Genomic DNA, 21,199 nt, shown 5'->3' with positions numbered 1-21,199 from the left:
CCAAGCAAACACCGATTAATTGAAAAACAACTACGCGGGTCTTTCAAACAGTTCATAAGAATATGGTACGAAGTATAGAGAATAAACAAACTTACTCGAAGCCATGCATAAGGTTTATGCTCCAATAAGTATCAATGCCAAATCTCCAATGTAGAGAACCATAAACATCAAGACCATACATCTTGACCATATCGAATGTAGATCACCTGATATAATCTCATTCCTTCAGAAGTACACTTTACTTTTCTTTGTTCCCAAAACTGATGAAATCAAATCATACACATACTTGATAACATCAAACTCTGCATCTTCGGAAGTTGTAACATCAAATCCTCACATACTTGATGAAACCAAATCCTTTGTCTTCAAAATTTTCTGCCGATCCAGAAAACCCAAAAAACTTCTCTCTTCAAACCTTCTATCCAGCCTAAAGCTCTGATACCAATTGTTGGGGTTCAGAGCCATCTACGTGCTAATCTTGCGGAAACATATTAGCTAACAAGAAACACTTGATCTCTCGAATTGCTCCATGAACCTCACTACGATCTAAGATAAGAAGATGAGAAAGAGAACCACACAGATGCAAGCCATAAACAAACACAACAAGAAGAAAAGTACTCACAGATTTAACGTGGTTCAACAATATACACAATGTGTGTATTATTGTCTACATCCACCAAACGGCTACGACCTCTTTATTCATTATTGAATCACCACTGAGAATTACACAACTGATTGACTAAATCAATCCATCGACTCACCACAACGTGAACGAACACAAGAAGTCTCACAAGCATTCTATAAGATCCAAAGTAGTGTCTTCACCCATATGAGATAATATTTATCGTATTATCTACCACAACGAGATGATCTTCTCTGCACACCCTGACATAGATTACCATGGACGCCTTTAGCTCAACACCAATAATCTAATCCAACACCACCAAGATGATCTTCTCATCAACAAGATATCTTACCAACATCTCCATATGAATACTCCATAACGACATATCTTCCAACATCGATAAGTATCCCATAAGCACCATAATGGTGTACCCCTTCCACCATTAGGTCTCTCACATAACCACCTCAATAAGTGGGATGAATCCCTCACATCTCTATGAGATTTACATTGAGGATTCCACACTAAAACACTTAGCCTAGACCTCCTTATATAGGAGTCACAAACTTGGTTCCCAAAGAAACCATGGTCAATTAGGAAACCCATTTTATATATGGAAGTTGTCCTAAACTAGCTACGTTTCCCTAACGGAGCCTTTCCAGAACCTCCTAGAATTTAGCCGTCTTCTTTGACCTAAACTAGGAAACCCATATTTCCTTACAATCATTGCTATGCACATTCCAAAACTAAAGCCAAATATAAAATGACGGGGAAGATGGGAGGAAATATCTCTAGTGTGTGAACAACTGAATAATTCAGCAACTGGGAGAATCAGAAGAATCAGTAGTTTAGTCGAATCTTTGAAATTCCCTAAAATCCCCATAGTTTCCAAGCCTAATTTCACAAATTTAAGTTACATTGGGATTAACTGTCGATAATAAACCAAACACCCAAAATCAATACATTTTGAAGCCCTAATTTCATAGATGTAATCTTATACTCCTAGAAAACAATATTATAAACAGTGTGTATTATCAAGTATTAATTGAAGAATTCACACAAACAAATCCGAAATCTGATTAAAGATTGTACCTTTTTTTATACAGTGAGACATGAGCTTCAGCATATGCGTTCGAGCGTAGGTAATCTCAGTGAACGCTTACACTCTCAGGAAGATGAGCAAAGGAAAAATTTGTAGAAGGTAAGAGATGGACAAGGAGGAAAGAGGAGGAAGAAATTTTGGAAACAAAAAAGAACTATGAAAAATAAAAATTAAACACGTCGGGAAGAAAAAGAAAACCAAAAATTGGAAAAATTCATTGCCACGTCACTGGTGGGATTGACGGTGGGATTTGGGGCGGGCTGAAAAGAATTATTGGTCCTTATGCTTCTTTTTCCATTAATCTAGCGACTCTTTCCGACGAGATCGCCACGTGATTGCAAAAGGATCACCGGCCAAATCTTTTTCCCTAGTTTTCTTCTTTTTCCAAAACTTATCTTCTTCTCTTTTTCCAGCCCAAGCTGCCAATTCTAGACAAAAAGCTAGAACTGTCCCGAATATCGATCTAGAATCCCACAAAAATCTAGACAAACTTTATTTTACTAATATTTTCCATTCTCGCAATTATCATATGGACCTAGATGAGTGTTTTTTTTTTCCTTTTTTGAAGCATAAGATTTATTAAGATGAGTTATTTTGCTCTGTATTGTTTGACTTTGCTCGCGAATTTGATAAAAAAAATAAAAAAAATTGAAGCAGCGAAGTTGATAATGGTCATTGGTCACCATCTTAATCTGGTAGTGTTCTGGTTCTACGTATGATTGTTATGCTAGGATGAACAAAAGAAGAGAAAGGTGAACAGATAATTGAGAAATGACAGAGCGAGAAAAACACTATTGGCCCATCCTTGCACTCAAAATGATTATATAAAGAGATTAAGTTATGCATATACCACATAACTATAAGCGCAGTCATTTTAATGGCTTCCTACTGAGCAGAATCAAAAGTCCTTCCAGTGAATAGTCGATGGATCAACTCACGCAACATCTTCACATGAATGAGGGCATTGCAGAAACTAGTTACGCTTCTAACTCACCAGCTCAGGTTTTTCTTACTCCAACTCTAATTATTTATCACTTATATAGGAAGCATTAAATGGATTAAGAACTTCTTTGGTATTGTTGTTTTTACACGAATGAACAGAAGAAATATATATTCAAAACAAAGGCAGTAGTAGAGGAAGCAATACTAGACGTATTATCGAAGTGTTATAGTAGTACCATGGCTGCAACTGAGAAGCTGAAGACTATATGCATCGCGGATTTAGGCTGTTCATCTGGACCCAATGCATTGTTGGTCGTTTCTTATCTGTTGGACACTATTCATGAGAAATGTCGCGAATCTGACAGCGTTATGCCAAAGATCCTAGTGTTTCTTAATGATCTTCCCAGGAATGACTTTAATACACTTTTCAAGTACGTAGAAAGTTTTCATGACGAACTAAGAAAAACCAAAGAAGATGCATCCGGAAAATGTTTTGTTGCTGGAATTCCCGGCACATTTTATCGTAGGCTTTTTCCTAGTGACTCTATTCACGTTGTTCATTCTTCCTACAGTGTCCACTGGTTATCTCAGGTGAATGTTAGTACAGTACTAGTATTTTGTTATCAGTTAGCTAAAGTATTTCTGATTGTTAGCATCTATCAATTTAACTTCTTCACACAGGTTCCTACAGGGAATGATAAGAGTAATAAGGGGAACCTTTACATTGCAAAATCAACTCCCCCATATATCATTGAAGCATATTTAAAGCAATTCAAGAAAGACTTTATGGCTTTTTTGAAGTGTCGTTCGGAGGAATTAGTCAAGGGTGGTCGAATGGTGTTAACACTCGTGGGCAGAAGAAGTTTAGATCCTACCAGTAAAGAGTGTTGCTCTTTATGGGAGTTATTAGCCATGGCACTCAACGACATGGTTCTAGAGGTATATCGGTAACAAGTACCTGCGGATGCACTTTATTTCCTACTCATGATATTTTCTTTATTTGAACTGATTGAATACTTTAGCATTAACCTTTTGGAGAATGACTTCCATTCTGACCAACTTAGATAAATGACTTCCATTATGCAGGGAATGGTTGAAGAAGAGAAATTAGATTTATTTAACTTTCCAATCTATTATCCGTCCCTTGAAGAAGTGAAATCTGTCATTCAGAGTGAAGGTTCATTCAGTGGTAATCAACTAGAGACATTTCAAGTGAATTGGGATGGTAGTGATTCGAGTGAAGCTGGACGTTCAGGGACAGACAAGTCCAGAAGTAGCTATCTCATAGCTAACAGCATCAGAGCCGTGTCGGAACCTTTACTTGCGAGTCACTTCGGAGAGGAGATAATCAACGAATTGTTCAGTAGGTTCAGAGAGATAGTTGCAAACTACGCAGCCAAAGAGAAAACCGATTACACTAACCTAGTTATCTCCGTGACCAAGAGTTAAACAAAATACCCAGAAACTATAAAATTTCAAAAAAAAAATCAGGGGATGTACTGCCCAATTGCTCTTTCGTTCTTACAACAAAATTCCATCGTTTACGCTCATTTTATAGTAATACAAAACTGCTGAGCATTATTTGGTCTTGAATTATTTCTATTTTCTAAAGGTATTGTACAAAGGGTTAATTTTTCTAATGAATAACTAGAAACTTCACACATCGTCTGTAAAGGTACTGCATTTGGTTTCTAACAAACATGCTGCAATTGGTTTCTAAAGGTACTGCATTTTATTGCAGTTGGCTCTCAAATTAGAGCTCGTAATACCGAATAGAGGTTTTTGCATATGCAGCAGCAAGTAACAGTAGTTCTTAGAGCATTCAGATCTCTACAGATATTTGTGGTCTACAATTGTTGCTGCAGCAGCACAAAACGAGACAAGGCCGGAATGGTCTCACATGCTAGGACAACACTTGGTAATCAACTGAGTTTCCTTGCAAGGGGCGCACTTGCCAAAGATATCTGAATCAACAAATATTATAATTCTCTCTCTCATATATCTGTTATTTATTTAATAAAAAATAAATCCTGATCATCAATAATTGAGAGTTACAGCAATGTTTTGTTGCCATTGTTGGTGAAGAATCTGAAGATGTTGTTCCAAGACACCTACCGCGTATGGTATAGTTGTCCAAAATAATAACCAGAGGCATTGCATTGGTAGTCTAAATGGTACCCACAGTGACAGTGCTGTTGTTGATCACTGGATTTAATTTCTCATGATAATATTGGTAATGTAGTGCTTGTGTGTATTAGTCTCTGACTTAAAATCCTGCAAATCCTGCAGTATTATCAGCTCGTTGGGTAATGCTCAGTTTTTGTCTTTAAGATACTTTTAATATTCATGGTGCAATTCGGCAGAGTAAGTTTAACTATCTGTGAGATCTGTTCGCTCCATCAAGCAAATAAGGCAAAGAACAGTTGAGCTACTTAACAAACGGGAAAAGAAAAGAAAGAAAAAAAAGGTTCAGCTCAAGTTTTGGGAACACGCTTGAGGCTTTCTTCTCTGTTCAGAAAGAAGGAAAAGACCGTCTTAGCTTGGATCTGCATTTGGTACAAACTACAACTCTGAGCACGAACCAGCTAAGGCAAATCTGAGCACTTATCGTCTGTCTTGACACCATATGTTACATGCCTAAATTCATGTCATATTGTATAAAAGAAAACAAAATGCTTCTGGAAGTTCAGCAGGGAAACCAGCTAACACTACATTGTGATTGGTTGTCAAACCAGCCTAATCTTTTTCAGAAGTTAGTTTGCGATAGATTTTGTGAAATATAATAAGCAGCACCTGGGTTAACTACTGAACCTGTTAGATAAGGGTCACCATCTCTGGTATTGTTCTGGACCAAATGACAATTATCATGTCAGGATAAACAAAAAGAAGAAATTATTGAGAAAATGTAGAAAGAGAGACAAGCGCTAGTGACCGTACATTCAAAATCCAAAATAAGTATAAAAATAAGCATCCCTAAGCAGACCAACTATAATGCAGTCCATGCAGTGAGGACTGCACACAGGTTTAGGATTTTATTAAGAAATAATCGATGGGTCGGGTAACTCAACTTCTGCGGATGAATGGAGGCAATGTGGGAACTAGTTATTCTTCTAATTCATCAGCTCAGGTCTTTCTCCAACTCCAACCCCAACCCTGACTCTCACATTTTATCTCTTATTTAACATTTGACTTATTCTGTTTTGTTGTTTTTCATGAATGAACAGAAGAAAGCTATATGCATGACAAAAGCAATGTTAGAGGAAGCAATATGGGACATAAATTTGAGGTTCTATAGTAGTACCACCTCTGCAATTAACAAGATGAAGACCGTATGCGTTGCAGATTTAGGCTGCTCTTCTGGACCCAATACACTGCTGGTTGTTTCTCATCTGTTGGACACTATTAACAAGAAGTGTCATGAGCATCACATGACTACACCTGGGAACGACTTCAACACCCTTTTCAAGAACTTGGAAAGTTTTACTGACGACATTAGAAAAACCAAAGGAAATGATTTAGGACCATGTTTTGTTTCTGTAATGCCAGGCACATTTTATGGTAGACTTTTTCCTGGTGGCACTCTTCACTTTGTCCATTCTTCCTACAGTCTCCACTGGTTATCTAAGGTGACTACTGCAGATGTACTGCTTGTTATTAGCTTGCCAAACTTACTTCTGATTATTGAAATTGACTAATTAAATGTCTTCCCCTAGATTCCACAAGGGATTGAGAAGAGAAACAAGGGGAACTTATATATTTCAAAATCAAGTCCACCATCTGTTATTGAAGCATACTTGAAGCAGTTCAAGAAAGACTTTAGGGTTTTCCTAAAGTGCCGTTCTGAGGAATTAGTTGATGGAGGAAGAATGGTGTTGACATTCATAGGCCGGAGAAGTTCAGATCCTACCAGTAGAGAGTGTTGCTGCCTGTGGGAACTATTGGCCATGGCACTTAAGGACATGGTAATAAAGGTATACAAATAATAACATGCCAACGGGGCAGTTCTTTTTCACTATCAATGATGTCTTTCTTTCCTGGATCAATCTAAATAAGGCTCTGCTGATATAAACTTTTCACACTTTTCAGTTCTTCTTAGCCTAAAACTGAACGAGATCGTCTTAGAAAATCAAAAAAAATTAAAACACTACTAAAAGATGAAGTATATTATTTTGATACAGGGAACTGTTCAAGAAGAGAAACTAGATTCATTTTACTTTCCAAATTACTATCCATCCCCTGAAGAGGTACAGTCTGTAATTCAGGATGACGGTTCATTCATGGTAAATCAACTACAGACATTTAACGTGAATTGGGATGGTAGTGATTCTAGCGAAAATGGAAGTTCGCTGACAGACAAGTTCAGAAGTAGCTATGTGCATCAGAGCCGTGTCGGAATCCTTACTGGTAGGTCATTTCGGGGAAGAGATAATTGAAGAATTGTTCCAAAGGTACAGGGAGATAGTTGCAAACTACGCAGCCAAAGAGAAAACTGAGCATACTAATGTAGTTATCTCCCTGACAAAGGGTGGATAAGATGTTCCTGAATCACAAGCTACATAAATAAGAAAGCATGTTCTATTATTTTTATGCAGGGAACGGTTGAAGAAGAGAAATTAGATCTATCAACTTCCCAATCTATTATCCGTCCCTTGAAGAAGTGAAATCTGTAATTCAGAGTGAAGGTTCATTCAGTGTTAATCAACTAGAGACATTTCAAGTGAATTGGGATGGCAGTGATTCTAGTGAAGATGGGCGTTCAGGGACAGACAAGTTCAGAAGTAGCCATCTCATAGCTAACAGCATCAGAGCCGTGTCAGAACCCTTACTGGCGAGTCACTTCGGTGAGGAGATAATCAACGAATTGTTCAGTAGGTTCAGAGAGATAGTTGCAAACTATGCAGCCAAAGAGAAAACCGAGTACGCGAACCTAGTTATCTCCGTGACCAAGAGTTAAACAGAAAACCCAGAAACTATAGAATTCAGCAATCCTTATCTCGTGTAAGACGCTCAAGGTCAAGGGGACAAGGAGAGACAGCATCATGGTAGTCCTGGAAAACAAAATCAGGCTATGCACTGCCCAATTGCTCTTGCATTCATACAAACAAAATTCCATTGCTGCTCTGTTTATGCTCATTCTATAATAATACAAAAGTGTTGCATTATTTGGTCTTGAATAATTTCTATTTTCGTCTCTCAAATCAAAGCTGGTCTTACAAAACGAGACAAGGTCTACATGGTCTCAATTTCAATTATTGAGTTTCTTTGCAAGGTGCGACATTTGGCAAAGATTAGATATGGGCGTCAATTCTGAATCAACAAATATTATCACAATTCTCTCTCATATATCATTCATTTAAAAAATAATATCCTTATCATGAATGATTATACTGCGAAATCGAGTGGTATTGTGAGCTACAGCAATTTTTTGTTGCCATTGTTGGCGAAGAATCTGAAGATTTTGTTCCAAGACCCTACCGCGTATGGTATAGTTGACCACAATAATAACCACAGAGGCATTGGTAGTCTAAATGGTATCCGCAGCACTGTTGTTGCTTTCTCATGACAATAACAGTACGTGCTTATCTTATCAGAGAGGCCTACTAGTCTCTGACTTAAAATCCTGTAAATCCTGCTGCATCATCAGCTTGTAAGATAATGCTCGCTTCTTGTCTTTAAGATACTTTTAATATTCAAATCTAAGTGACCAAGTCCTTGGTGAATTGAGCAGAGTAAGTTTAACTATCCATGAGATCTGTTCATTTCATCAAGCAAATAAAAGGCCGAGAACAGTTGAGCAGCTCCTTTTCAAATGAAAAAAAAAAGGACTCAGCTCAAGTTTAGAGAACAAGCCACAACTCTGAGCACGAACCAGATGAGGGAAAGCTGAGAAAGTTATTGTCTCTCTTGACACCACATGTAATATGCCTAAATTCATGTCATATTGTATAAAAAAACAAAACACTCCTGGAAGTTCAGTAGGGAAACCAGGCACTGACACTACATCACAATTGGTAGCCAAACCAGCCTAATCACCAAGTTAGTTTGTGTTAGATTTTGTGAAATATAATAAGCAGCGCCTGGGTTAACTACTGAACCTGTTAGATAAGGGCCACCATCTTTGGTATTGTTCTGGACCAAAGGAACAATTATTGTGTCAGGATAAACAAAAAGAAGAAATTATTGAGAAAATGTAGAAAGAGACACAAGCGCTAGTGACCGTACATTCCAAATAAAAGATAAGTTTAAAAAGAAGCATCCCCTAAGCAGACCAACTACAATGCAGTCCTTGCAGTGAGGACTGCACACAGGTTAGACAAGAGTCAGCTCAGGTAACCCAACTTATTAAGAAATAATCGATGGGACAAGTAACTCAACTTCTGCAGATGAATGGAGGCAATGCAGAAACTAGTTATTCTTCTAATTCATCAGCTCAGGTCTTTCTCTAACTCCAACTCCAAATCTGACCCTCACATTCCATCTCTTATTAAACATTTGAAACTCATTCTGTTCTGTTGTTTTTCGTGAGTGCACAGAAGAAAGCTATATGCATGACAAAAGCAATGTTAGAGGAAGCCATATGAGACATAAATTTGAGGTTCTATAGAAGTACCGCCTCTGCAATTGAAAAGATGAAGAGCGTATGCATTGCAGATTTAGGCTGCTCTTCTGGGCCCAATACACTGCTGGTTGTTTCTTATCTGTTGGACATTATTAACGAGAAGTGTCATGAGCATCACATGACTACACCTGAGATCCTCGTATTTCTAAATGATCTACCTGGGAATGACTTCAACACCCTTTTCAAGAACTTGGGCGATATTAGAAATGATTTAGGACCATGTTTTGTTTCTGGAATGCCTGGTACATTTTATGGTAGACTTTTTCCTGGTGGCACTCTTCACTTTGTCCACTCTTCCTACAGTATCCACTGGTTATCTAAGGTGACTACTGCAGCTGTACTGCTTGTTATTAGTTTGCCAAACTTACTTCTGATTATTGAAGTTGACTAATTAAATGTCTTCGCGTAGGTTCCACAAGGTATTGAGAAGAGCAACAAGGGGAACTTATATATTTCAAAATCAAGTCCACCATCTGTTATTGAAGCGTACTTGAAGCAGTTCAAGAAAGATTTTAGAGTTTTTCTGAAGTGCCGCTCTGAGGAATTAGTTGACGGAGGAAGAATGGTGTTGACACTCATAGGCAGGAGAAGTTCAGATCCTACCAGTAACGAGTGTTGCTGCCTGTGGGAACTATTAGCCATGGCACTTAAGGACATGGTTATAAAGGTATACAGATAATAACATGCCAATGGGGCAGTTCTTTTTCACTGTGAATGATGCCTTTCATTCCTGGATCAATTTAAATAAAACTCTGCTGATATAAAGTTTTCACGCTTTTCAACTTTTCATAGCCTAAAACTAAATGAGATCATTTAGGAAAAATAAATAAAATTTAAACGTTACTAAAATATGAACTATATTATGTGTACACAGGGCACTGTTCAAGAAGAGAAACTAGATTCATTTAACTTTCCAAATTACTTCCATCCCCTGAAGAAGTACAGTCTGTAATTCGGGATGAAGGTTCATTCATGGTTAATCAACTACAGACATTTAACGTGAATTGGGACGGTAGTGATTCTAGCGAAGATGGAAGTTCAGTGACAGACAAGTTCAGAAGTAGCTATGTCATAGCTACGAGCATGAGAGCCGTGACGGAGCCCTTGCTGGTAGGTCACTTCGGGGAGGAGATAATTGAAGAATTGTTCCGAAGGTACAGGGAGATAGTTGCAAACTACGCAACCAAAGACAAAACTGAGTATACTAACCTAGCTATCTCCATGAAAAAGGGTGGAAAAGATGTTACTGAATCACAAGCTACATAAATAAGAAAGCATGTTCTACAATAGCTTATATAAGTTTCTTGTGGCTGTTGAGTCTACTTTAAATTTTAAAGTTCTATGTTTTGTGTGTTATTCCAAGGAAATGTTTGACAGACCCATTTGCAGTGTTATTCCTGGACCCTGGCAACCCTCTTGTTCCTTTATTTGTAACCAAACCAGGTAGTATATAGCTTTCATTCAAAATTGAAAAATGTTTATGGCAGTGTTTAAGTTTTTCCACTGAGATTCTACAGATACTCCTCCTTTGCCTTGGGCTTCTACCTTAGACAACCCTAACCACTCATTTAACAGAGTGAGGAGATATGTTCTTACTCTCTACCCAAAAACTATTACACTGGCATCAAAAAGAGACTTGACTTTTTAACAGAACTAGCTTAAAGATCCTCACCATTCGAACTCATTCACCTATGCTGTGTAAAATATGCAAATTGTGACAAACAAAAAGAAAAAGGTATTCTATTTCAAGTTGCCAAAGTGTCCAAACACAACGAGTGGAATTTCCTCACTGTGGCATTACAGGGAACTCAACTAGCGTATCTATGTTATTTTATTTACTCGCTAACTAATTGATCCTTTGATGGCTAGGTTGGTGTTTTTAACAACGATAATTGTGTGCTTTACTACTAACAAAGTACCTAAAAAATTACACACTCCAACAAAAACAAGATATCTCTGTTTCTCAATCTAATTGAGACACTATGTCTGTCATCCTACGAATTGATCATGTTGAAGGTCGAGAACAAGGGGCAAAACAACCAAATATTAGTCGTGAAACAACATTTTTCCCAAAACAAGGGATCAAAATATTTCTACGACGTACATGCTCAATAGCTCATACCTTCTTGCAAAACTAATTCCATGGTTAATTGCTATATTTATACTCATAACTCTGACAATTGCAGACTTTCAAGCATTATTCGATACCAATGATTCTCAGTGTGAAACAATCGTAAATAAGCATAACATGTAAAACTAAAAACTAATCCGAACAAAAACTCATGTTCAACCCAAAAATGAAAACTTCCCAATGAATTACAACGGAGAAGACAAATGAAATACCTTATTATTCCATTGTAACTTTAGCACCAATAGCCGTCATCTTCTCGATAATCTTCTCTGCTTCTTCCTTAGTTACTCCTTTCTTTAACAAAGTTGGAGCCTTTTCAACCAATTCTTTAGCTTCTTTCAAACCCAAATCAGTAAAAGTTCTAACTTCTTTAATAATCTTAATCTTTCCAGCAGCATCAAACCCTTCAAGCTTTAAATCAAATGCAGTTTTTTCAGCAGCTTTTTTCTCTTCTCCCCCTTTTGAAGCTCCTCCTACACCCCCACCAACTTTACCACCAATTCCCATTCCTGGTATCATCATAGTCATGATTGGCATTTCATTTATATTCAATTTCTTCATCAATACTTCTGTTAGATCTGCAACTTCAAGTAATGTAAGATCACTGATTTCATCCACAAGTGATATTACTCTTTCACTGGGTTTTACTTCTTCAGTTGATGTAGATGCAAAACGATTATTCCAAGATCGTTCATTTGGAATTGAGGAATTAGGGTTTATTGATTGTGATAAATAACCTAGAAAAGAAGAGTCTTTTAGAGATAAAATTCTAGGGTTTCTAGATGTTCTTAAAATGTAGTTTAAGTACCTCATGATTTGGAATTTTCGGTGAGAAACCCAGGATATTCCAACGGTAGAGAATACAAAAAAGAAGAAGCTGATTAGGGTTTAAGAAGCCATGGTTTTGAAGATGGAAATGTATTGGGAAAGCTCGGAACTCTGTCTCACACTCGTGCACTGAGGATTTTTCTCTCGAGGATGTTGAAGACCGAAAGAGAAGTAGGTGCGGCTGGTGCCCACAAACATTAAACACTTTCGGTACACCCGTTAGATGGGGCCATGGGGATTAATTATTCTTGAGCAACTCCATGAAGAGGTGTTTGCCTTTGGATACACCTTAAAATTTTCCATTTTCTAGAAGGGAAATGAATCAAATGATTGTCAAAGACGGGGTACCAGAATTAGTGGAGGTACCATTTGAATGATCCGATGGTTAGGATGGGCTTAAATTGTTTTGTTTTTGTTTTATTTTTTTTGAACAAAGGGATTGCATTAAAAGAAACCACCAAGAAAAGAATAGATAGTTCAAAATGTTGTCAAGTTATCAGCAGAGGACATTCTCTGTTCTGAGATTGAGACAACACTCTGTTGGTATTACCAATACCTTCTTCCTGATTACTTATTTTATCTAATTGATAAAACTATTTAGAAAGGCTGATAAATCTTCTGTCCAACTATTGAAAATTGGAGATTTTTTCGCCTCCGCTACTAGCTTGTCTGCCACAGAGTTGCCAGACCTATGAACAAACTTGAATCCCAAAAAGTTGTTGCATTCAGTTAGAACTTGCATTGCTTCCTTAACTATAATCTGGTTCCTCCAATCCATCATTGTTCCTTTGATAATACCCACAATTCTTTCACAGTCACCTTCCATCCAAAAGTGTTCCAAATCTGCATCTTTGGCCCACTTAGCTCCCTGCAGAAGAGATACAGCTTCTGCTTTTTCTGCACTTGCAGCAAGTAATACTCCCGACTTAGCTGATCTTCCGTTACCTGCATCATCTCTCAAGATTAAACCAAAACTAGCAAAAGTTGTCTCTGAAATCACAGAGGCATCATAGTTCAATTTCAAGCAATGATATGCAGGGCATTTCCAAGGAGCATTATGAGTTTGTTTTATTGTAGAACAAGCCATAGCATTTGTATGATTCCTTTCATTACACCTCCGGTAGTTTAAGTATCTTTAAATTATGATAGATGTTTGTAAAGAAGTAGCAATTTTGTCTTCAAAAATCCTGTTACACCTTTCTTTCCATATAAACGAACATTTGTAGCATTGATTTCTATTACCTTATCTCCTTGTGATTGCCATCAATTGAAGTAATCAGTAAAAGAAATTTTCAAATAATTAGATTGACTTTCACCAGCAAAAGGTGGTTGCATCCATACTGATTTAGCATACTAACATTCAAACAAAAGATGATAAACAAATTCTATTTTATCTCTGCAGAAAATACATTTATTGTCTACATTATGCATATGTCTACTAAGAATTTGAGTTACTGGCAAGGCATCATTCAAGCATTTCCATAGGAATAGTTTAATTCTTTGTGGCAGTTGAGTTTTCCAGAATTTCTTCCATAACAACTCAACAACCTGATTTCCTTCATGTTTACCATATAACCTATCATATAATGAATTTACTGTGAATATGACATTCCTAGTTAGCTTCCATCTAGGTGTATCCTGGTCTAAGGTATCATGCACATTCATAAACAATTTAATATTCAATATAGTTTGAGCAATAACATGAGGAAATGAAGCAATAATGATTTCATGGTTCCACCTATTTGTATCTGGATTAATCAGATTTGATACAAGTGTTAACTGTGCGTTCCTTTCAGAACATATTTGATATTGAGTTATTTCTAGATTTGGTATCCACTGGTCAGTCCAAATGTTGATAGACTGACCATCTCCAACCTCCCAACAGGTTTATTTATGAATTAAGTTTGCTCCTTGCACTATACAGTTCCACATCCAAGAATATTTCACCACTTTTTTTAAAGCTAAAAAGGTTTTTTTCTCGAAGTACTTGTTTTTGAACATCTTAACCCACCAAGAGTTAGGTTCAGAGATGATTCTCCAAGAAATCTTGGCTAACATTGCTTGGTTCATTTTTCTGCATCTTTGAAGCCCAAACCTCCCATTGAGATTGGTTTGCACATGAATTTCCAGGATTTTATGTAATTCCCTTTAGCATTAGCATCTTTCCCTTACCAGAAAGCTGTTTGGATGGAGTTTATTCCAGCCGTTATCTTATTTGGAAGTTTAAAACATCCCATTTGGTAGGTGGGCATACCAGAAAGAACTAATTTGTTAAGAATTAATTTACTTGCTTGGCTAAGAATCTTAATTTTCCAACCTTTAATTCTTTGTTCCATTATGCTAATAATGAAGTCAAAAGTTTTTAGTTTTGATTTATCAATAAGCAGGGGAACTCCTAAATAAGAATCGGTGATATCTATTTTCTTAATTTTTAGCATTTTGGACAATAATTATATTCAGCCCACTAGCCAATCCCACCATCAAACCTACCGCTGATGTGGCGCTGACGTGGGTTGACTATTCTGTTTTCGTAGAATTCATCTTTCTTCTGACGTGTTTTTGCGTTTTCCTATCTCGTTCATCGTTTGATCTCGGGCTGAAAAATGTTCAATCTACCACATCTAAAACTTCGGACATCAGATCCACGAAACGAAGTTGTTTTGGACTTCAAAGGATCACTGCAACATCTAAAATTTCAAACATCAGATCCATCTAAAAAAAATTAGTTTTCCTAAAAAATAATCTACTGTAAGACGACCGTTTCTAAAGAAAAAAAAATTGATTTGGTCTAAATCCCATTTTTGGGCATCTGCTACTATGATTTATTTTTTGTATTAGTAGTGGTAGTGCAGTTAGATTTTTACTAGATTTGGAAGTGTTCTAATGATTCAGTTGATAAGAAATGATATTTTATGCACAAATTCTACCTTGGGTCTGCTGTTTAGTTGAGTTTTAAACTGAACTTTTAAGTATAATACACGTTAGATGTTTGACAAGTTTCCCACCAGAAAAATGAAAAGGTTATTAGCAGTGTTGTTGTGGCATAATCTGCATGCTGATAAAATGCCATCAATGTGCTTGCTTGGCTATTAACTTCAATAAGATTTCTGCCAAGTGATGATAATGCTTATCGATTACCTTAAAGGAAAACTTATGCTGGTGGGGATCACTTTTTAATGCCATAAATCATTTATATCTTAAAGTTATTTATGCCTGAATTTACACCTCCTCGCCTTTTTGGTGTTGAACTTAATTGTGTTTACAAAGTTATTTTTACTGACCTGCCAATATGGAGATCTTAGAATGAGAGTAAGTGTTTAATGATGAGCTTACAGACACAATACGTCCATCTATTCTTGTGTGGCAGTGTGTTAGTGGTTTTATGTAGCTTGAAACTGTGACTGAAATTCCGCAGTATCATGGTGGAAACCTTTATTCCGTTGTCAGTGATATGTTGCACTTTTTGTCGTTACTTATTTTAACTTCATTTTATCAAGCAGTCATATATTTTACAAAAGAATGCAGATAACCTGGGGAGTTTGCTATCTCAGGAAGCTTCTAAGAGTTGTCTTAATAGCTTGACTAAGAATGCATATATATATAGCTTGACTAAGAATGCATATATATATCTAACATTTTTATAGCAATTATACGCTAACTTGTAATGAAGGATTGAAGATGCATCCGGTTACAGTGTGAATATGAAGTTGCAACCTCATATATATCAACAAATTTATGGTTAGATGTGTTATGCAGATATAGTGATGATACAAGGGCAAAGTTAGTGGAATTGTTGTTGTTGTTGCTACTGGAAAATTGGATCTATGCCACAAGGGGTCGAGCTAGTGGGATTGTTCTAAACTTCAAGGGAGAAGCTAAGGAAGAGTAGTCACTAAGAAATATTAAGTTTCTTCTTTCTAGTTGAAATGTTGATGTTCAAATCAAAGGCCTCTCTTCCTTTCTTTTTTTTAATTGGAAATGTTATAATAATGTTGATGTCTTTCTTAACCGCATACTTCTTTATTTTTAATTTTATGAATATTGTTCTTGGTGTCAACTGATTTTGGAGGAATATAACTACTTTGTTCTTCCTGGTTTCTTGTTTGGTATACTATTTTACTGCATCTTTCAGAATGCCACTTTAACATAACTATAGTCTGAACAAGTAAATGAAAAGAACATAAAAGTAGCTAGTGAACATAGAAATTGCAGTTACCAAAACCAATAAATTCTATTATGTATCTGACAATGGCATCTTACAAAAAAATATAGATGGCGTTGCAGGGTATAAAAATTCATAGTAGCAACACTTCTTTTAGATAATGAACTTTTTCATTCACGACAATAACATATTTCTAACACATTTAAGGATCTCGAGCTCTGACTGAGAAGAACATTGTATTTTGTGATTAAAAAAAAATCGAAAACAGAAACACTCGAAGTGTATTTAGTCTTATCCGAGGAGAACATCATCCTTCTCAACCACTTTACTTGATTTCAGAAACTTGCATTTTCTCTAACCCGACCGAGAGCCTTCACCATGATCTTTGCTGCATTTCCGTCAATACTGCATTAACTCGTCAAGGTATTTCTATGGTTCTTCGAAATAATGGATGCTTCGAAATAACTCGACCGAGAGTACTTGATTAAGTGTACAGGTCCGCAAAATTTTTTTACAAGGGTGTTGTAAGGTGCACATGACTTTACCTTCATGGCTATGTGATCAAGATACAACCATGTTTGTGAACCTCAAAAAACAGGTTATATGACGTTGCCAAGTTGATAATAATAACAACCTTGTACCCATTACAAAAGAGTCAATTCAAAATCAACATATAGATCAATAAAGGTACCTGAAATGAAGAACAACTGTGTGCTATCTTACTTCAACAGAATCGAACTGCAAGTTCGAAGTACCCAAAGACACCATACTTTTAACATAAAACTTCCGGAAACTCAAATTCACTTTTATGAATGCCACCATAGTTGGAGCCAGATCGGCTCAATAAGTCACTAGATACATTCATAAGGATCCGAAAGATACCACTGATTGCTGAGTGAAACTCGGATGTGCATCGGCAGGTTTTTACCTTGCACATAGACTAATTTGAGCATGCAGGCGAAAATCAAGAGAAGAGAGTAAGAACCCTCACCCATTGAACCCCACTTAGAAAATCAAGAAGGGTACATCCTCAAAGGAAAGTGCATGCCCACGAATCAGAACAATTTTAGATTTATAAGCTATTTTGAACTTCTTTTTTAAGCCTGAAATTGGATGAAACGGAGAATGAAAATACAAAAATTGGAAAAATAATGGTTAAAATTGAGATTAGGGTTTACTTTAATGTTGCATTGATTAGTTCAAAGTACAAAACAACTTTGTTCCACGGATCTGATGATAGGTTGAAGATTTTTTGATCATCTTTTTCAGCCTAAGATTATACAATGAGCGAGAAAGCAAAACTTGAAAACACGTTAGAAGAAAGATGAATTCTAAGAAAACAGAAAAGTCAACCCATATCAGTGCCACATCAGCGGTGGGTTTGAATGGTGGGATAGACTAGTGGGATGAATAGAATTATTATTGCATTTTGGACATCATTTTTTTAAGCTTATGATGTATTTTTTTACTAAAGAAAATTCCTGACTTTTCAAAGTTAACCATTTGACCTGAAACCATACCAAACTCATGAAGTAATTTAACAAATTTTTGCAGCTTTGCAGATTTGCCTTTGTGAAAATTAGGCAATCATCAACAAAGAAAAGATGGGAAATTGGAGTGTTGTTCATGCTTATTCTTAAGCCTTGAATTTCCTTAGATATTTATTTAGAAATTAAAAATATTGAGAATACCTCCATGCAAATTAGGAACAAGTAGGGGATAACGGATCCCCTTGTCTTGATCCTCTAGTTGGTTTAAAAAATTCACCAGCATTGCCATTTAAAACAACTGCAATAGATGTTGTTGAGATATACTGAGTTATTAAGGTACACCAATCTTTACAAAAACCCATTTTCTCCATGGAAGTTGTTAAAAAATCTCAACTTACTATGTCGAAATCTTTCGACATGTCAATTTTGACTCCTAAACCTTTTTCTTTTGTTTTCCTATGATTCATAGCATAGATTAACTCATGTGCTACTATAATGTTATCAGAAACTTGTCTATTTGACAAAAAGGTTGATTGATAAAGAGAAATTAGCTTATCAAGTAAACCTTTCATTCTATTTGCTAACAGTTTAGATATCACTTTGTAAGGAGTATTACAAAGACCAATTGGTCTAAAATCAGAAGGTGTTTTTGGTTCTTTGAATTTGGGTATTAAGAATAAAAAGGTTTTGTTTATTTCAGGGTTCAGATGTTTTGAAATCCAAAAATCTTTAACTAAACCTACTAACTGATCTCCAACCAAGGACCATTTATGTTTGAAAAAAGACACTGGGAATCCATCAGGTCCCGGCGATTTGTTGGGTTTCATGTTTCTTACTACTTCCCAAATTTCTTCATGAGTAGGTAAAGCCATTAAAATCATGTTATCATCATCAGTCACTCCTACTGAGAGATAAGAGAAACAAAAATCATTTTCCAGGGTTGGTATTTCCTTTAAGAGATTTTCAAAGTAGTTTTTTAATTCTTGAGCTATTTCTGTCTTATCTTTTATTTCTTTAGAATCAGCATTCAGAAGACAGTCTATTTTATTTCTTTTTTTTTTCATTGTTTTGAGATGGAAATATCTTGTGTTCCTTTCTCCTAGATTTACTATGTTATCTCTAGAAAGTTGTTTAGCTGTATCCTCCTCAGTATCATAAAGTTTTTCTAGACTCAGCATTTTAGAGCTAATCAACTTTTGAGAACCAGTAGAAAATTTTAACTTGTTTAAGTTTTCTATTTCAGCTAAGAGTTTCCTAATCTTCTTTGTTGGTAAGCCAAAGACATTTTTCCTCCAAAATGTCAGTTGATTACCCAAATTCTGAAGATAGTAAATCATCGAATCTGTTGGATTAGATGTTTCCTTAATCCAACACGCATTTATCAAATCTAAACAAGATTGATCTTTTAACCAAGTATCAAAAAATTTAAAAGAAAAAATAGAATTGTTCTTTTCATTTCCATCCATGTTAACTAGTAGAGGACAATGATCAGAGCCAACTGAAATTAAAACCTATAAAGAAGAATCTCTGAATTGGTTTTGCCATTCAACATTTACAAATGCCTTATCTAATCTTTCCTGAATATTTTCATTTCCTTCTCTATGATTATTCCATGTAAATTTAGGTCCCTGGTAACCCAAATCCTCTAGAGCTGATCTAACAAGGAGTCTTTTGAAAGGTTCTACTTCACTTTCAACAAAGGGTGCTCCTCCTTGTTTATCCTCTTTACTCAGGATTTGGTTCCAGTCCCCTAAAACCATCCAAGCCATTTTTTTATGATTTACTTTTACTGCTATTTCTTCCAAGAATTTCCAGGAGTCTAACTTAGATGGTTTATATGGTGATCCTTAATCCTGTTAACAACCATTCCTTGTTAGAGAAATTGGTTTTAACAAGGACATTGATCATATTTAAGGTTGAATGAACAATTTCAAAATTAAATCCATCCACGCATGACATAGCAAGTCCTCCTGCTATGCCCACTGGGTCTAGTATGAACACATTTGGGAAATCTGACAAAAAAAACCCTTACTACTGATCTTTTCTTTTTTGTTTCAGATAGAAAAACTAGATAAAAAAGTTGTTTTGTTTTGTTTTGTTTTGTTTTGTATGAAAAGGTAACACCCAGCTAGGAATAGTACTCGCTTTTAGCAATCGAGCGAAAAAAATACAAAAGTCAAAGTTGAGAACAAATCTTTGAGAAAGACTTCTAGTATGTATGGTTGTCAACGTACAAAAATCCGTCGAATTTTGACCAATCTGATTCCGTTAGTTTAAGTATTATCGGAAATCCGATATTCGATAAAATTCGATGGAATCCCAAAAAGCCAATATGATTCCATTACAATAAGCTATCATATATTATTCCGATACACATAAAAATTAAGAAGTCAATTGCTTTGTAGTCTTTCATTAGTCACCATAATAGTATTTGATTATTGAAATCATTATTCTTCTCAAAAGAAGTATTTGGTAAAGTTAAAATTCAGCCGTAAATCATGAATCTACAGGTATGTTCTTTCTGTCTAACCTCCTCTGAACAGAGCCAAAGAACCTGATAGAAAGGTAAGTTTGTTTGATACTGCCACTGGTGTTTTTGATTCTCCATTTCCTCCAACAATTAGTTATTTTTATTGATACTTTAGTATATATCTACCGCTAATAGCTCTGCATCAAATTTGTAAGAAGAGGGGAAATCAAAGGAGAAAGAAAAGGGAAATTCTAGGAAACATCGACCATTTTATGGAAGAGCTCAAACTTGAGCAAGAGTTAAGGGAGAGAAGGAATCAATAACGTGATCAAAAACGCGATGGACGCCAGATTGAGAACTGTGTGACATTTGAATGGTGTCTGCGCATTATAAGACTAAATATGATATCAACCATCTAAACTAAAATATGATATTAACCATTTTATCGGATATCGGAACTTAACCTATCGGAGTCCAGTTCTGATATATGAAATCTGATATATCGGATTAAATCCTATAGGATGTCGAAATTTTCGGAAACAGATCTCGGTCTTCGGACAGTTATTGATGGCCCTAACTTCTAGAAACAAAGATGTCAACATTTTGTGAAATATAAATCTTTTGCTTCTGATTTCTTAGACGAAATCTCTTGCGACCGCTCTTTTAAAGACTTTTGTGGGATCAAGAAGCTCTATGAGTACCGTTGGTGGGAAACTAGATAATTGCATCGTTATTTTACTTTCCGATTATTGATTTGATTGACTAATGGTTGTTGAAACTTTGATTGCACCTAGTTTGATTATTCTTGAGAACCTTCTCTTCTGATATAAGGG

The 21,199-nt window shown here is 36.0% G+C and overlaps 2 protein-coding genes and 2 pseudogenes across 7 annotated transcripts; 3 read left to right on the top strand and 1 right to left on the bottom strand.

Moving 5' to 3' along the window:
- Positions 1 to 2,648: 2,648 nt before the first annotated feature.
- Positions 2,649 to 4,115, top strand: LOC113321763 (salicylate carboxymethyltransferase-like). The gene is made up of 4 exons (XM_026569713.1): positions 2,649 to 2,726; positions 2,826 to 3,257; positions 3,348 to 3,605; positions 3,753 to 4,115. The coding sequence occupies exons 1-4, from the start codon at positions 2,649 to 2,651 to the stop codon at positions 4,113 to 4,115; spliced, it is 1,131 nt and encodes a 376-aa protein (XP_026425498.1).
- A 651-nt stretch (positions 4,116 to 4,766) lies between these two features.
- On the bottom strand, positions 4,767 to 12,478 carry LOC113288655 (50S ribosomal protein L7/L12-like). Of its 6 annotated transcripts, none has more exons than XM_026537768.1 (2): positions 11,629 to 12,478; positions 4,767 to 4,949 (listed from the first exon to the last, which is right to left on the bottom strand). In XM_026537768.1, the coding sequence occupies exon 1, from the start codon at positions 12,227 to 12,229 to the stop codon at positions 11,633 to 11,635; it is 597 nt and encodes a 198-aa protein (XP_026393553.1). In that variant the 5' UTR covers positions 12,230 to 12,478; the 3' UTR covers positions 4,767 to 4,949; positions 11,629 to 11,632. The 6 variants fall into 6 exon arrangements, with proteins under 6 accessions (XP_026393553.1, XP_026393584.1, XP_026393570.1 ...); XM_026537799.1 differs by having other exon boundaries at positions 4,768 to 4,940; XM_026537785.1 differs by lacking the exon at positions 4,767 to 4,949 and adding an exon at positions 5,495 to 5,511.
- LOC113321679 lies at positions 5,716 to 7,620 on the top strand (annotated as a pseudogene).
- LOC113288648 lies at positions 8,879 to 10,692 on the top strand (annotated as a pseudogene).
- Positions 12,479 to 21,199: the final 8,721 nt, after the last annotated feature.

The sequence above is a fragment of the Papaver somniferum genome, chromosome 1 (assembly GCF_003573695.1).
Source record: "Papaver somniferum cultivar HN1 chromosome 1, ASM357369v1, whole genome shotgun sequence".
Taxonomy (NCBI): domain Eukaryota; kingdom Viridiplantae; phylum Streptophyta; class Magnoliopsida; order Ranunculales; family Papaveraceae; genus Papaver; species Papaver somniferum.
Note: the sequence above shows the minus strand (reverse complement) of the source record. Positions and strands in the feature narration are given on the sequence as shown.

Excerpts from the sequence above, each read along its gene's own strand:
- LOC113321763 (XM_026569713.1), top strand. The coding sequence starts at position 2,649 with ATGGATCAACTCACGCAACATCTTCACATGAATGAGGGCATTGCAGAA. Across the intron at positions 2,727-2,825 it reads CTTCTAACTCACCAGCTCAG|AAGAAATATATATTCAAAAC; the intron begins GTTTTTCTTACT and ends ACGAATGAACAG. Across the intron at positions 3,606-3,752 it reads TCAACGACATGGTTCTAGAG|GGAATGGTTGAAGAAGAGAA; the intron begins GTATATCGGTAA and ends TCCATTATGCAG.
- LOC113288655 (XM_026537768.1), bottom strand. The coding sequence starts at position 12,229 with ATGAGGTACTTAAACTACATTTTAAGAACATCTAGAAACCCTAGAATT.